Raw genomic sequence first — 16,805 nt, 5'->3', positions numbered from 1 at the left:
GAAGGATTATTTTGTAGCATACAGAATTCTTGGTTGACAGGTTTTTCCTTCTGGCACTTTAGATGTCTCTCTGCCACATTCTGGCTTCTGTTATTTCCAATGAGGAGCCAGCTGTTAACTGTGTTCCCTTGTGTACGATGAGTCATTTTTCTCTTGCTACATTCAAGATTTTCTGTCTTTCAACATTTTGACTATGATGCATCTAGAAAAGAATATATTTGTCTATCCTATTTTTTTGAGGATTTTAAAAATAAAATTTCGGAAGTTTTGAGCCATTTGTTTCTTCAAATATGTTTTCTGCCCCTTTTTTCTTTTGTCTTTTTTTTCCACACAAATATGTTGGTGTGCTTAATATTACCCCAGAGGTGTTTTAGGCTTTATTCAGTTTTCTTCAAGTGCTCTCTCTCTTCTTCAGATTATTTATTTTACTAATCCTGTTGTGCCCCTCCAGTTTTTTTATTTGCTATTTTTTTCAACTCCAGAGTTACCATTTTACTCTTCTAATTTCTTTGTTGAGATTATATTTTCCTTTAATTTTTATAAATTGTTTCCCACAGTTCTTGGAATTTGTAGTAATTGCCTTGAAATGTGTGTTCAGTCCAACACTGGGTGATGATCCTGTAGTGACAGCTTCCATTGGCTACTTCTTTTTCCTGAGTATGGATCATATTTTTATTTCTTTGCAAACCTTGCAATCTATGAAATTCATTCATGCTTTCTAGTGTATGATCAATATCTCTGAAGTTACACATAGGTTTGAGAATAAGCTTATTCTCTAGTACCTGGGTGTAAAGCTTGATACACTGCCAGATGACCTTAGTATATTGCTTAGGTCATCTATATTCCTACTTACATTTTTTTGGTATCATTCATCTACAATTACATGAGCAACATTATGTTTACTAGACTCCCCCCATCATCAAGTCCCCACCACATACCCAATTACAGTCACTGTTCATCAGCGTAGTAAGATGCTATAGAATCACTACTTGTCTTCTCGTGTTGTACAGCCCTCCCTGTGCCCCCCCATTATATCTGCTAATCGTAACGCCCCTTTTTTCCCATTATCCCTCCCTTCCCATCCATCCTCCCCAGTCCCTTTCTCTTTGGTAACTGTTGGTCCATTCTTGGGTTCTGTGAGTCTGCTGCTGTTTTGTTCCTTCAGCTTTTTTCTTTATTCCTATACTCCACCGATGAGTGAAATCATCTGATACCTGCCTTTCTCCACCTGGCTTATTTCACTGAACATACTATCCTCCAGCTCTGTCCATGTGGTTGCAAATGGTAGGATTTGTTTTCTTCTTTTGGCTGAATACTCCATTGTGTGTATTTACCACATTTTCTTTATCCATTCATATACTGATGGACACTTAGGTTGCTTCCATTTCTTGGCTATTGTAAATAGTGCCATGATAAACATAGGGGAGCATTTGTCTTTTTCAAACTGGGCTGCTGCATTCTTAGGGTAAATTCCTGGAAGTGGAATTCCTGGGTCAAATGGTATTTCTATTTTGAGTTTTTTGAGGAACCTCCATACTGCTTTCCACAATGGTTGAACTAATTTACATTCCTACCAGCAGTGTAGGAGGGTTCCCCTTTCTCCACAACCTTGCCAGCATTTGTTGTTCTAGTCTTTTCAATGCTGGCCATCCTAACTGGTGTGAGGTGATATCTCATTGTGGTTTTAATTTGCATTTCTGTGAAGATTAGTGATGTGGAGCATCTTCTCATGTTCCTGTTGGCCATCTGAATTTCTTCTTTGGAGAAGTGCTTGTTCACATCCTCTGCCCATTTTTTAATTGGATTATTTGGTCTTTGTTTGTTGAGGTGTGTGACTTCTTTATATATTTTGGATGTCAACTCTTTATTGGATATGCCATTTATGAATATATTCTCCCACAGTGTTCTCTTGGTGGTGTCCTTTGCTGTACAGAAGCTTTTCAGCTTGATATAGTCCCATTTGTTCATTTTTGCTTTTGTTTCCCTTGCCCAGGAAGGTATGTTCATGAAGAAGTTGTTCATGTTTATGTCCAAGAGATTTTTGCATATGTTTTTTTCTAAGAGTTTTATGGTTTCATGACTTACTGTCAGGCCTTTGATCCATTTTGAATTTACTTTTGTGTGTGGGGTTAGACAATAATCAGGTTTCATTCTCTTACATGTAGCTGTCCAGTTTTGCCAACACCAGCTGTTGAAGAGGCTGTCATTTCCCCATTGTATGTCCATGGCTCCTTTATTGTATATTAATTGACCATATATGTCTGGGTTAATATCTGGACTCTCTAGTCTGTTCCACTGGTCCATGACTCTGCTCTTGTGCCAGTACCAAATTGTCTTGATTACTGTGGCTTTGTAGTTGAGCTTGAAGTTGGGAAGTATCCCTACCTACTTTTGCCCACTCTCCTTAGACTAAAAGTTCAAATCTATTCTTAAATGTATTTCTATTGTTCCTTCGCTTGCTGTAGTTATCTGCTTTGTCAGTGTGCATTTTGATACTTAATGCAAAATTATTTGTAACTGTTGTATCATTATTATGAATTACATCCTTTAGCATTTTATGCCTGTCTTTTGGCCTGAATTCTACCTTATGATGTCAGGATTACTATCCCTGCCTTTGTTTGTTTCCATTTTTCTTTGTTTAGCTTTTCTGAGCCATCAAATTCAAGTGTCTCTCTTGTATACAGCACGGTGTCGTATTTTGCTTTGAAATCAGTCTGAAAATTTCTCTTGGAGTAGGCAAGTGAATTTACTGGTATGATTAATATTTGGTATCAACTCATTATTTTGTATTTTTTGTGTATAAGGTGCTATTTTTTCCCTCTGTGAGGTCTTATTTTGCCTTTTTATTTTATAAGAGCATCTAGGAAGGTTTGTGTTTTGCTTTGTCTTTACACTCATAACTTCTTATAATGTCCTTATTCCTTTCTTAATCTACTACTTCCTGTCAGTTCTAAATACCACTCTCATTATCTGCACAATAAGCTTATAGCACATCCTTGATTTGCATTTTTTCCCCCTTGAACCTCTTGAAAATGCTGCTCTACTTGTTTTGCTTTGTATGTTGCTGTTGAGATGACTTTTTATCTGTTTCATTAAAAAGGCCCCACTCCTCATCCATTCTCCTTACCATACAGTAAATAGAGAATTCAAGTTTAAGTATTCTCCACAGCATAATCCATACTGTAGGTGTGGGTTATAGATTTTATTTGATGTCATAAGCACAGTGTTTTGAGAAGATGGAGACATTCAGATTTGGGTGACCATGATTATTCTCAAACATCTCTATCTTCTAGGACTAAGATTTTCTGCTTACAAGGAAAGAGCATCAGCCTCATATACCAGATTATTGTCTTATTTTGTAGATTTTAAGATGCTCCTTTTCACATGGAAGCAGCCTTCCTTCTATATGAAAGTTACAACTGAGAGATGAATGGATAAAGATGTGGCACATATATACAATGAATATTACTCAGCCGTAAATAGAATTAAATCTTGTGATCTGCAACAAGAGCAAGGGATCTAGAGGGTATTAATGGTAAATGAATCAGAGAAAGACAAATATCATGTAATGTCACTTTTATGTGGAATATAAAAAACAAATGAACAAATAAAACAAACATTCATAAATACGGGGAAAAGACTGGTGTTTGTCACTGGGGAAGGGTGTGGGGAGATGGACAAAATAGTTGGAAGGGACAATAGAGGTACAAACTTTCAAGTATAAAACAAACTACTCACGGGGATAAAGTACAGCATAGGGAATACAGTTAATAACACCATCTTTGTGTGATGATAGATGGTAACTTCACTTATCATGGTAAGAATTTAGTAATGTGTAAATTGCTGACTGTTGTACACCTGAAACCAGTACAATATTGTATATCAATTATATTTTTAAAAACATCTCTAAGATTGAGAAGAGAATCTGGTATCTAAAAAAGTACAACAGGCCTTTCCACCCACATTATAATAGGTCTTAGATAGAAATTCATCTTGCAACTGATGGCATATAACAGACAGTGGAAGTATGATAGACTAAATAAATGCACGTGGTCCAATTAGTGGAATTGTGAATTTTAAGGGCTACTATCTTTCTGGCCCTAACTTGCCTAGCCACATGGTTCCCGCCTCCCCTGTGTGCAACTGTGCAGAGTGGAAATGGGCTCCAAATGCATCCTGCAGTGCTCAGCCCAGCTGCCACTTCTCTCCCAGGACCACTAATGCAGCACACAGAATCCCTTCCTGTATCTGCAAGAGAAATGTGTAACCTGCTTCAGATTTGGGATGACTGGTTTTTCTCAGCATTTTGTCTGTTTTATACTAACTTTTTCCTAGCAAATATTTTTATGGTGTATATTACTGGGCTGTGGTTACTATATAGTTTTAATGGGAAGACTTTACTTTTGGTTCTTTTTTTCTTTCTGAAAAATCTTTATTCACCTTCATTTTATTATTTTTTTTGTATCATTAATTATAATTACATGAGCAACATTATGGTTTACCAGACTTCCCCCATCAAGTCCCCACCACATACCCCATTATAGTCACTGTCCATCAGCATAGTAAGATGCTACAGAGTCACTACTTGTCTTCTCTGTGTTGTACAGCTTTCCCCGTGCCCCCCTACATTGTGTGCTAACCATGATGCCCCTTTTCCCCCCTTATCCCTCCCTCCCCACCCATCTTCCCCAGTCCCTTTCCCTTTGGTAACTGTTAGTCCATTCTTGGGTTCTGTGAGTCCGCTGCTGTTTTGTCCCTTCAGTTTTTTTCTTTGTTCTTATCCTCACATTCTTTACCCTCATCTTGAAATATCCGTAAAATAGCTACTCACCACTTCCTTGCTATTCCTGAAAACGTATTGGTAGCAACGTTTTTTTCTACATTAAGTTGTATCCACTCTTCAACTTCCATCTCCACCCTCCATCTCCAGGCCTCCTGGTTCTGTGTCCTCCTTATCTTGAGGGACCTTTTTGATCTTTCTCAAGTTCACCATTTGAATGGTCACATGCTTGATGTTGTCATTATCGGACAATATGCTTTCAAAATCACACACTCTTAAATGGTCCAATTTCCAACTGACGAGGACTTTGTTCTCCCAATCAGATGTCTTCCTGCACGCTTGTCTTTAAACCTCATTCTCTCCAAACCTCTTCTCAATCTTCTCCTCTGAGAGCTGCCCTCTGTTTCTACCTTAGATTTTTATGGTGATTTATTTTATTTTACTTTCCCCCACTTTTCATACCCCCGGCTGACCTCTCACTACCCAATTCCTCATTGCACCTGCCTGGAAATACTTTTGCTTCTTTTTAAAATGTTGATGTGTTGATGTGTTTTAAGAACTGAAGTGAAATAGTGTGTGTTATTCTAAATCTTTCCCAGGAACTTCAATCATTTTTAAAAAGTAGCAGTAAACCTCTACATGTTGAAATTTTGGCTTAGAAAGTATTATAAAAGTAGCTGAAAAGTTACTATCTTCATCTGTTTATAAAAATAACCACTCTGGTACTTTTGTAGTCAGAAGTACCCAAGGCTTAAGTCAGTAGGAACCTATGAAATTTCAGGTACTGTACATTGAAGAAATTTGTATTTCTAAGAAATTAGTATTTCCTAAACACACGCAACGAATACTACTCTAGATCTGCTGAAAAATTAAAAATCAAGAGACTATTCCACTGAATACATTACATATGTAAACTGGTCATCAGGAATGTACATTTATTTCATTAAAAACAAAAGATTCATTCCTCAAAGCGTTACTGTTATTTTTAAAGCACCAGCAATCACAAGGCACATATGTACAAAATACCTTAAGCAAAATGGAAAGTAAACTTTAAAAAATACGTTATTTAAAAAAGATATTGCAGACCTTTTGCTAATTTGAACATATAAAAATGACTGGTTTTTAAAGGTTTTATTCCTTTACCTTCAGCAAGAGAAGGAACAATGGTGTACTATTTATGCACTTCCTTGTGGCACACATTACAAACATTCATACCACCTAACTTGGTTTGTTAAAGAAAAAACAGCGAAAGTACAGCTTAAAATCTTTATTTTTAGTGCTTTTACACCTTTCCTTAGGTATTTGGAACTCGCAAGTTGAAGTGAAACAGAAGTCTCCCTTTCCTTGGCTTAGAGAAGCCCTGTAGTTCTGGCTCCCCAGGCAAGCCCAGTAGACAACAAAGGAACCCACCCAAGATACTCTAAAGTATCAAGGAAATGATTTCTACTTCGGGGTCATCACAGTAACCCTCTTCCTAAAACAGACTAGCAGCCAACACATAATAAATGTAAAGTCAATTTTATTAAAATAAAATAGCATTTGATTTATATTATTGCTAATTAAGAAGCATAATGACTATGTTCTGGTTAGAGAGACTAAAATTAGCTGTTAGAAAATGGTGTACCATTACTATTTAGTGTACATAAAATTCGAGGGTTCAAATAGAACAAAAAGTTTATAATAATCACACAAAAAATGTTCCCTTATCTATTAGCCACCATTGAGCTTCATGTGATGAGGACTGAAAAAGATGTGGTTGAATTAGGTCTTCAAGAATGTATTTTGTATCATGTATGTTGAAGTGTTCCTCTAAGCTTTAATGCTGAAAAGACATTTTTCTAGGAAATATTAAGGAGTGCTTATAGAATCTCTTCATTTTTATTAGAAGGAAGAACAGACTGAAGCTCTATTTTCAAATAACAAAAAAATATATAAAATCTAGTATCTTAAAACATTTAAATAGTACTAAATAGCACAATTTAAATAATATATATGTGCTGCTGTAAGTTTTCCTCTTAAAAATCACTTCCTGGACTTAGATGTGTGTTCTTTTTAAGAATAACCAGCATCCTGCATGTGGTCACACACTGAGCCCATACCCACTCATCTGGTGACAACGCCATCCCTTATTTGCAGAGCCTCCTCTGGGTGCCAGGCTCTGACCGAGACCCGTGTGCATGCTGTGTGCATAGCTGTCCAGCCAGCCGCCAGGCAAGACTAAAGCAGCACGGCCTGGGCCACCTCCTTGATTGTGGATGCAGCTCTGTCCAGTTCTTCTTCCGTTTGCTCCACTGTGACCACAACCCTAATGCTGAGAAATCAGAAAGGACACAGATGACACTTGAAGAAGAGTCCACATGAAGCAATTTGGGAAACAAAGTTCCATGGGACACGGCCCACATGTGGCTCACCTGATGTCCACAGCATTACCGTGGCAGAGTCCAGTAGCTGCACAAGAACCCTTGTCCTGCGAGCATAAACCATTTCCCACCTGGCCATTTACAGAAGTTTGCAGCTCCCAGCCTGGGCTATAAGCGTCCCGAGTCATAGTAACTTCGCAGTATACCAGGAAACTGTTCTTAAATAGTCTACTGCTTCAAGCAGTACCAGGCCCAAAACATGAGTTCAGTATTTCTCACATTATTGTTTGGTTGCTCATAATTGTAATTCAGTAAGTCATAAGGGGAATTCTGTAATACTTTAAAGCAAGGCAGAAATTTTCAAGTTTTCAGAATATTGAAGAAATATCAGCTCAGCAGGGCAATTCCACTCTGTCCCCCTCATTCCCTCTGCAAACATCTGCACCATCCACTGGACACATACTGAGCTGCACTGTGCTGGGAAGGGAGCCCTGTGAGCACAAGACAAACACGCCACCCTCCACCTGCAACCCAGACCACACCTGTGCACGGGGCCCTGGGCAGCAGGAGGGCAGAATCTCCAGGGTGCGTTCCAGCTGCCGCCAGAACCCAGCCTGGTGCTCAGTGCCACGGGGCTCTGGCTCTGGTGTTCTTCCAGGTCCTCCCGACCCTGCCCAGTCCCCTCACCACTACCTCTCAAGCTTGGGCTCTGGCTCCCCAGACACACTTGTAGTCCCCACAGCACTGACATAGGTCTCCACACACAAGATGCCCACCAGGTGTCCGTGACCTTGTTTGACGTACTTCAGTTTCTGGGTTTGGCTCACACAACACCTGAGCTCAGAAACCTGAGTCCCTCCCAGGCCACAACCAACCATGCCCTCCTGTGAGCTCATGACCTCATGCCATGACCCTGAACACCTCACGCTCTGGCTGTCTATCTCTGTCAACTATACTGTAAGTGCCTCGTGGCCAGAATCAGGAAATTTTCTTGAATGACTACCAGTGTTTTCAACCACGAGTCAAGGTGCCTTCCCACACAGGGCTTCTTAAACCTCTGGATTTCCCCACTATACTGTTTCTCCCTGGCTGGTGTGTCAGCATTTAGATGCAGTGCCCACAGCAGCAGATTGAGCATGGCCACCTGTCCTAGCAGAAAGTGCTGGCACAGCACATGGCGGATGTATGCTTACAGAATTATATCTGCCCCAGTTCCTTCTTGGGAGCTCAGACATGTCCTTAAGTTAACTGGGAGGGTACACTGAGTGGTGAGGGCCTTTTCAATTTGAAAACATATAGCTGAAGAACAGAAAACAGGTGCCACACTACACTTTAATGATACACTCTCTTCCTTATCCTGGGACAGTTTTCAAAAATCTTCAAAACAATACATTTCATACACAGTTTAAAGAAGGAAAAAAAAAAAGTTTCATTTTAACGTCCACCAACCTTGGAGGAGGGAGGCACTTCTCTTCTTTCTCCAAGTAGCGTGCCTGAGTTAAAGCGATGCTTCTGTCCATGCACTGTAGGAAGAAAAGGGACACATTAGCACCTGCACACTGGGAATTCAAACAGGAACACACTGCAGTACATCCTCACAGCAGTTCTCACTCACTCGGCCACCTGTGACTGTGAGAACAGCGATACTAACCCGTTTCCAGCAGCACTTCCCACAGCCTTTCTGCAGGGCTGCAGGGTGGAGGGGTCTGTTCTGCTCTGCCCAGGACAGCAGCTACAAGCCCACGGGGTTGCTTGTGCCACTGGGACTGAACGCTTTTAGCTCATTTAAGTTTAAGCAGTCCCAGGTAGCTGGTGGTTCCCTACAAATAAAGCAGAACTGGGACACGGGTAGTAATACAAGGAAAGCGCTACAGGATGACCAAGACTGGATTTAAGAGTAACTCCAGCAAAATCGTTGCAGAGAGGAACTGTTCACACAGTACCTCAGACTTCTGTATGCTACACTTAAAGGCCAGGTGCTGGCCAGGCTCACAAGAGGCTAGGGCCATATATTTTTTGCACAGCATTTCCACACATTAACTGCCTGCTAACATTTTTTTAAAATTACCATTCCCTATGAAAATAACAAAGCAGTTTCTTTTTGGGGGGAAGGAGCTTTTAAATCAGATGGCTGCACTATCTTGTGAGCAGACTAAAAACCACTCAACTCTGTACTTTAAAAGGGTGAAATTTATGCTAAGTGAACATATTTTTTAAAAATCCACCAGAGCAAGGGGTGTTGAAGAGAAGAACAACTATTCCATGCTTGGCAGTAAAGGCATTTCCTTGGAGAGGGCACACTGTGCAGGCTGCAGGCCACGTCTTCCTCTGCTGGGAAAAGATGCAAACACCAGGAGAACAGGATAGACACTTGCTGATGCCATATTCTAGAAGAGTACGTGGAAACTTTCCTCCTCCAGAGAACATCTGGACTGGCTCTGCGTCTAGCCCTGGCTAGTTAAGAAACATCCTAAACCATGGCTCAATTTGTAAAGACAGTGTGTTGCCAAGCAACTCAACAAAAACTTGGCAAAACCTCTTGGTTAACAATAGATACAGAACCATGATTCTTTCCTTGCCCCCAAATACTGACAAGAAGAAGAGGGGGAGGGACAGGAGCTTTGCAAGATGGAAGCTGTGATGATACGAAGAAATTGTAGATCTTTATTTTTCCTCCAAATACAGGCTTTCCAGACAGTGTTATGTTCTTTCCCAAGACTCTGCCCTCTTCCATTTAGCTCCCCAAATGACTTCCTAAGGATAGCCAGCCCCGAGCTGGGGCCTGCAGAGGAGCTTGGGATCTGGGGGCTGCTGTAGACGCCCTGCTGGGAGGGCAGCCCACAGTGGCGCTGCATTGACAGCCCCAAGCCCCTCCCTCTCGTGCAGTCTCCGGTCTTCCTCCAGCACAAGCAGTGAGCAAGGACAGAGGTAGACTTCACGTGGAATGCCCCCAAGCATCGGAGGATGGCCCAGGTCCTGAGACACGGAGGGGGCACTGAGAACTGTCTGAGAAGTCCCAGGGAGGCGCCAGGAGGAGGATGCAAGCTCCAGCATGGACATGTGGCTCTGCGGGCTGCTCTGCAGCAGGTGGCCCAGTCATACCTCGGACAACCAGGTTTAGAAAATACACTCAGCTGTCACATGAAGGGCATGTGATGAACCTTACACTGGTGTGTCCATTTAGCTTGTATTTAATTTATAAATTGTGTTGGCTTAACATGTGTATAAGCAAGTTTGTATGAGACTGATTCCTTTCACATCTATACACGACTGGGTTACATTACAATGAAAGCATCGAGGGCAGTGAAGGGGGTCTGTGGGAGGTTTTTCCCTTGAAGGAGAGTCTTTTGTGTCTTCAGAGGGGATCTGTGACATTCCTCACCCAGCAGGGCCAGAGGCTCTCCGGCCTGATTGTTCATCATCTGACATGTTTCCATAAGCAGGACTCTCAGATTCTAGGTGTGAGACTGACCCCTGACCACGCCGCACTATGTTCCTTGTGCTCTGTCAGGCCAGGTGACGTGGCTTACAGCGCAGCACGCAGGACAGCTAAAGCGGCTATGGAGCCAGAACTTGTTGGTTTCATCCTATTGTCTCCACACTGAGCAGCCATTGCCTCTGGACAGGGCCCGACCTCCCAGGGCCGAGCCACAGCTGGGCTGAAGCACATGACAGGGTACAGCTGCCTCTGTCACCCTGATGCCAGGCAGCACAAACTCAGAGCCGGAGGCCCTGCAACCCCCAGGACAAGCAGGACAAGAAGGCAGGACGCTTGTTCTCATCCTCACGTACATGCTAGATGCACTCCAGAGTCAGGACAGGGCGGCAACCCCAGCACACATGCCCCGCTGCAGGGCCAGACGACATTTCTCCGTGGGCAGAGAAGCAAGGCAGGCAGGGGTCCAGGAGTTCAGCTCTGCTGAACAGGGCGTGGGTCTTCCCGGTGATGACTCCTACTTAGAACTGAATTACTAGGAGTAAGATGACTTTCGGAAGATAAGCACATTAAATCAGCCTCCCAAATCGGGCATGGTAAGACATACTTCCTTCCTTTTTGGTTACAAGAATATTCTGACCTGTGCCTGGGCTTTGCGGAGGTTCACCCCACTCAGCTGCCCAGTGTTGTGTGTGAAACTAGACACAGTGCGGTGCCCACCTACATGCACGGAAGGCTGGCTTTGACAACAGTAAGCAAATGGGTTTTCTGCAAGGCTAATCATTCAAAATAGAGAAATATATTTTAATATCATATAGCACAGAACACAAATTCAACGTGTGTTGAAAATGGGCCGAATGGGACAACTGCAGCCTGACAGCAGCATTGGGCTACAGACACCTCAGGGCAGGGCTGGACGTCCACAGGGTTCAGGTACTTGACCAAGTCCATGCAAGGGTGACCAGCAACTTCTGCCACCCCTACCCCTTGAGGCAAAAAGATATTTCTCAAGAGTGACATAAAACACACTGGGTGGGTTCTGAGCAGACGTGGTATGAGGAGATTCACTCAAGTAACTAGATACTTACTTGATTTACAATTTCCTGGAGCAGTTTAACATCTTGTTCTCGAGACCCAGTGCTCTCTTCTAGCTGCAGGTGAAACGCTGGAGAAAGTGGCTCCCCCACCACTTTTAATCCGGAAATGCTAAGGAAGGGAATGCACACATGAGCATAAATGCCTCTCAAGCTCAAACACACCTCACATAAAAATGGATTTACAAAGTCTGTGCTGGTGAGTGTACCAGAAATGTGTGACTTCTATGGGACTGTCATATGACGGACTCCAGTTCTGACCAGACAGATGTGTGCCAGGCAGTGCACCCTCCTGGATACACTGGTGCTGGTTCAGGGAGCATGGCCACAAGGGGCTCGCTGTTCTGGGGGACCCCACTGACACACAACTCACAGGATTCAAATGACCCCCACGCTCCCACCAAGAGTACAGTCACTGCTCCTCCGGCCACTTCCTCACAGGCCCACTCAGCCCTGCGCCAGGGCCCCTGTGCCCTCCTCATATGCTCTCCCATTCTGCCACTGCCAGCACCAGACAGATGTCCCAGCCCAGTGTCGCCTCCCAGGGCATCCTTCCCATAGCACCTGCAGCAAGGAAGAGGCTGTGCATCATGTTTCCTTCATGGGCTACTTATTACAGTGGAAACAATGTTGCCCTGTTACTACCTAAGCATTTGTAGCTTGTCTTTCATAAATTATAGGGGTGACTTCTGATATTAACAATCTTTTTATTTTTTCAGCTTAGTTTTTTTTAATCATTAATTGACAATTACATGAAGAACATTATGTTTACTAGGGTCCCCCCTTCACCAAGTCTGCCCCCCAAACCCCATTACAGTCACTGTCCATAAGCGTAGTAAGATGTTGTACAATCACTACTTCTCTCCTCTGTTACACAGCCCTCCCCATTTCTCCCCCCCATTATACATACTAATCGTAATACCCACTTTCTTCTTCCCCGCCCTTATCCCTCCCTTCCCCCCTACCCTCCCCAGTCCCTTTCCCTGTGGTAACTGTTAGTCCATTCTTGGGTTCTGTGATTCTGCTGCTGTTTTATTCCTTCAGTTTTTCTTTGTTCTTATACTCCACATATGAGTGAAATCATTTGGTATTTGTCTTTCTCTGCTTGGCTTATTTCAGTCAGCATAATACCCTCTAGCTCCATCCATGTTGTTGCAAATGGATTTGTTCTCTTCTTATGGCTGAATAATATTCCATTGTGCATATGTACCACATCTCCTTTATCCATTCATCTACTGATGGACACTTAGGTTGCTTCCATTTCTTGGCTATTATAAATAGTGGTGCGATAAACATAGGGGTGCATCTGTCTTTTTCAAACTGGGCTGCTGCATTCTTAGGGTAAATTCCTGGAACTGGAATTCCTGGGTCAAATGGTATGCCTATTTTGAGGATTTTTGAGGAACCTCCATACTGCTTTCCACAATGGTTGAACTGATTTAGGTTCCTACCAGCAGTGTAGGAGGGTTCCCCAATCTCCACAACCTCCCCAACATTTATTGTTTGTCTTTTGGATGGTAGCCATCCTTACTGGTGTGAGGTGATATCTCATTGTAGTTTTAATTTGCATTTCTCTGATAACTAGCGATGTGGAGTATCTTTTCATGTGTCCGTTGGCCATCTGAATTTCTTCTTTGGAGAACTGTCTGGTCATCACCTCTGCCCATTTTTTAATTGGATTATTTGTTTTTTGTTGGTTGAGGTGCGTGAGCTCTTTATATATTTTGGATGTCAAGCCTTTATCGGATCTGTCATTTACGAATATATTCTCCCATACTGTAGGGTACCTTTTTGTTCTATTGATGGTGTCCTTTGCTGTAATGAAGCTTTTTAGCTGGTGTAGTCCCACTTGTTCATTTTTGCTTTTGTTTTCCTTGCCTGGGGAGATATGTTCATGAAGAAGTCACTCAAGTTTATGTCCAAGAGATTTTTGCCTATGTTGTCTTCTAAGAGTTTTATGGTTTGATGACTTACATTCAGGTCTTTGATCCATTTCGAATTTACTCTTGTGAAAGGGGTTAGACAGTGATCCAGTTTCATTCTCTTACATGTAGCTGTCCAGTTTTGCCAGCACCAACTGTTGAAGAGACTGTCATTTCCCCATTGTATGTCCATGGTTCCTTTATTGTATATTAATTGACCATATATGTTTGCGTTAATGTTTGGAGCCTCTATTCTGTTCCACTGATCTGTGGCTCTGTTCTTGTGCCAGTACCTAATTGTCTTTATTACTATGGCTTTGTAGTAGAGCTTGAAGTTGGGGAACGAGATCCCCCCCACTTTATTCTTCCTACTCAGGACTGCTTTGGCTATTCACGGTCTTTGGTGGTTCCATATACATTTTTGAACTATTTGTTTCAGTTCGATGAAGAATGTTGTTGGTAATTTGATAGGGACTGCATCGAATATGTATATTGCTTTGGGCAGGATGGCCATTTTGATGATATTCTTCCTAGCCAAGAGCATGGGATGAGTTTCCATTTGTTAATGTCCTCTTTAATTTCTCTTAAGAGTGTCTTATAATTTTCAGGGTATAGATCTTTCACTTCTTTGGTTAAGTTTATTCCTAGGTATTTTATTCTTTTTGATGCTATTGTGAATGGAATTGTTTTCCTGGTTTCTCTTTCTATTGGTTCATTGTTAGTGTATAGGAAAGCCACAGATTTCTGTATGTTAATTTTGTATCCTGCAACTTTGCTGAATTCCGATATCAGTTCTAGTAATTTTGGAGTGAATTCTTTAGGGTTTTTTATGTACAATATCATGTCATCTGCAAATAGTGACAGTTTAACCTCTTCTTTACCAATCTGGATTCCTTGTATTTCTTTGTTTTGTCTAATTGCCGGGGCTAGGACTCCAGTACTATGTAAAATAACAGTGGGGAGAGTGGGCATCCCTGTCTTGTTCCTGATCTCAGAGGAAAAGCTTTCAGCTTCTCACTGTTCAGTATGATGTTAGCTGTGGGTTTATCATATATGGCCTTTATTATGTTGAGGTACATGCCCTCTATACACAATTTGCTGAGAGTTTTTATCATGAATGGATGTTGAATTTTGTCGAATGCTTTTTCAGCATCTATGGAGATGATCATGTGGTTTTTCTCCTTCTTTTTGTTTATGCAGTGGATGATGTTGATGGATTTTCGATTGCTGTGCCATCCTTGCATCCCTGGGATGAATCCCACTTGGTCATGGTGTATGATCCTTTTGATATATTCTTCAATTCGGTTTACTGATATTTTGTTGAGTATTTTTGCATCTCCAACGTTCATCAGGGATATTGGTCTGTGATTTTCTTTTTTGGTGGGGTTTTGCATGGTTTTGGTGTTAGGGTAAATTTGGCTTCATAGGATGAGTTTGGGAGTATTCCCTCCTCTTCTATTTTTTGGAAAACTTTAAGGAGAATGGGTATTACGTCTTCTCTGTATGTCTGATAAAGTTCCGAGGCAAATCCATCTGGCCCCGCAGTTTTGTTCTTGGGTAGTTTTTTGATTACCGCTTCAATTTCTTTGCTCGTAATTGGTTTGTTTAAATTTTGTGTTTCTTCCTTGGTCAGTCTTGGAAGGTTGTATTTTTCTAGGAAGCTGTCCATTTCTTCTAGGTTTTCCAGCTTGTTAGCATATAGGTTTTCATAGTATTCTCTAATAATTCTTTGTATTTCTGTGGGGTCTGTCATGATTTTTCCTTTCTCATTTCTGATTCTGTTGATGTGTGTTGATTCTCTTTTTCTCTTAATAAGTTTGGCTAGAGCCTTATCTATTTTGTTTATTTTCTCAAAGAACCAGCTCTTGGTTTTATTGATTTTTTCTATTGTTTTATTTTTCTCAATTTTCTTTATTTCTTCTCTGATCTTTATTATGTCCCTCCTTCTGCTGACTTTAGGCCTCCTTTTTTCTTCTTTTTCCAATTTCAATAATTATGATGTTAGACTATTCATTTGGGATTGTTCTTCCTTCTTTAAGTATGCCTGGATTGCTATATACTTTCCTCTTAAGACTCCTTTCACTGCGTCCCACAGAAGTTGGGGCTTTGTGTTGTTGTTGTCATTTGTTTCCATATATTCCTTGATCTCTATTTTAATTTGTTCGTCGATCCATTGATTATTTAGGTGCATGTTGTTAAGCCTCCATGTGTTTGTGAACCTTTTTGCTTTCTTTGTACAATTTATTTCTAGTTTTATACCTTTGTGGTCTGATAAGTTGGCTGATAGGATTTCAATCTTTTGGAATTTACTGAGGCTCTTTTTGTGGCCTAGTATGTGGTCTCTTCTGGAGAATTTTCCACGTGCACTTGAGAAGAATGTGTATCCTGTCGCTTTTGGATGTAGAGTTCTATAGATGTCTATTAGGTCCATCTGTTCTAGTGTGTTGTTCAGTGCCTCTGTGTCCTTACTTATTTTCTGTCTGGTGGATCTGTCCTTTGGAGTGAGTGCTGTGTTGAAGTCTCCTAAAATGAATGCATTGCATTCTATTTCCTCCTTTGGTTCTGTTAGTATTTGTTTCACATATGCTGGTACTCCTGTGTTGGGTGCATATATATTTAGAATGGTTATATCCTCTTGTTGGACTGAGCCCTTTATCATTATGTAATGCCCTTCTTTATCTCTTGTTACTTTCTTTTTGAAGTCTACTTTGTCTGCAACACCTGCTTTTTTCTCCCTGTGTTTGTGTGAACTATGTTTTTCCATCCCTTGACTTTTAGTCTGTGCATGTCTTTGGGTTTGAGGTGAGGCTCTTGTAAGCAGCATGTAGCTGGGTCTTGATTTCTTATCCATTCTATTACTCTGTGTCTTTTGATTGGTGCATTCAGTCCATTTATATTTAGGGTTATTATTGAAAGATATGTACTTATTGCCATTGCAGGCTTTAGATTCACGGTTACCAAAGTTTCAAGGTTAGCTTCTTCAGGATCTTACCGTCTAAATTAACTTGCTTATTGAGCTATTTGAAACACTGTCTGGTGATTTTTTACTTCTCTCCCTTATTCCCCCTTCTCCATTCTTTATATGTTGGTTGTTTTATTCTGTGCTCTTTTGTGTTTTCTTTAACTGCTTTTGTGGGTAGTTGATTTTTTTTTTGCCTTTAGTTAATATTTGGTTGGTCTGCTTTCTTTGCTGTGATTTTATTTTCTCTGGTG

The 16,805-nt window shown here is 41.3% G+C and overlaps 1 protein-coding gene across 5 annotated transcripts in view; it reads right to left on the bottom strand.

The window, feature by feature from the left end:
- SPTLC1 (serine palmitoyltransferase long chain base subunit 1) overlaps positions 1 to 16,805 on the bottom strand; it is a 106,432-nt gene that overhangs the window by 14,028 nt on the left and 75,599 nt on the right. For 2 of the 5 annotated variants that reach the window (XM_073228843.1, XM_073228846.1), the window contains 3 exons: positions 11,665 to 11,782; positions 8,590 to 8,663; positions 6,033 to 7,091 (listed from right to left, as the gene is read on the bottom strand). In XM_073228843.1, coding sequence (XP_073084944.1) covers positions 6,998 to 7,091; positions 8,590 to 8,663; positions 11,665 to 11,782 — 286 coding nt within the window. In that variant the 3' untranslated portion in view covers positions 6,033 to 6,997. Of the gene's footprint in view, positions 1 to 6,032; positions 7,092 to 8,589; positions 8,664 to 11,664; positions 11,783 to 16,805 lie in introns of those variants that run through there. The other 3 variants (XR_012127855.1, XM_073228844.1, XM_073228851.1) reach the window with 2 other exon arrangements.

The sequence above is a fragment of the Manis javanica genome, chromosome 2 (genome assembly GCF_040802235.1).
Source record: "Manis javanica isolate MJ-LG chromosome 2, MJ_LKY, whole genome shotgun sequence".
Taxonomy (NCBI): domain Eukaryota; kingdom Metazoa; phylum Chordata; class Mammalia; order Pholidota; family Manidae; genus Manis; species Manis javanica.
The sequence above is the reverse complement of the archived record's forward strand: the minus strand, read 5'-3'. Positions and strand labels throughout refer to the sequence as shown.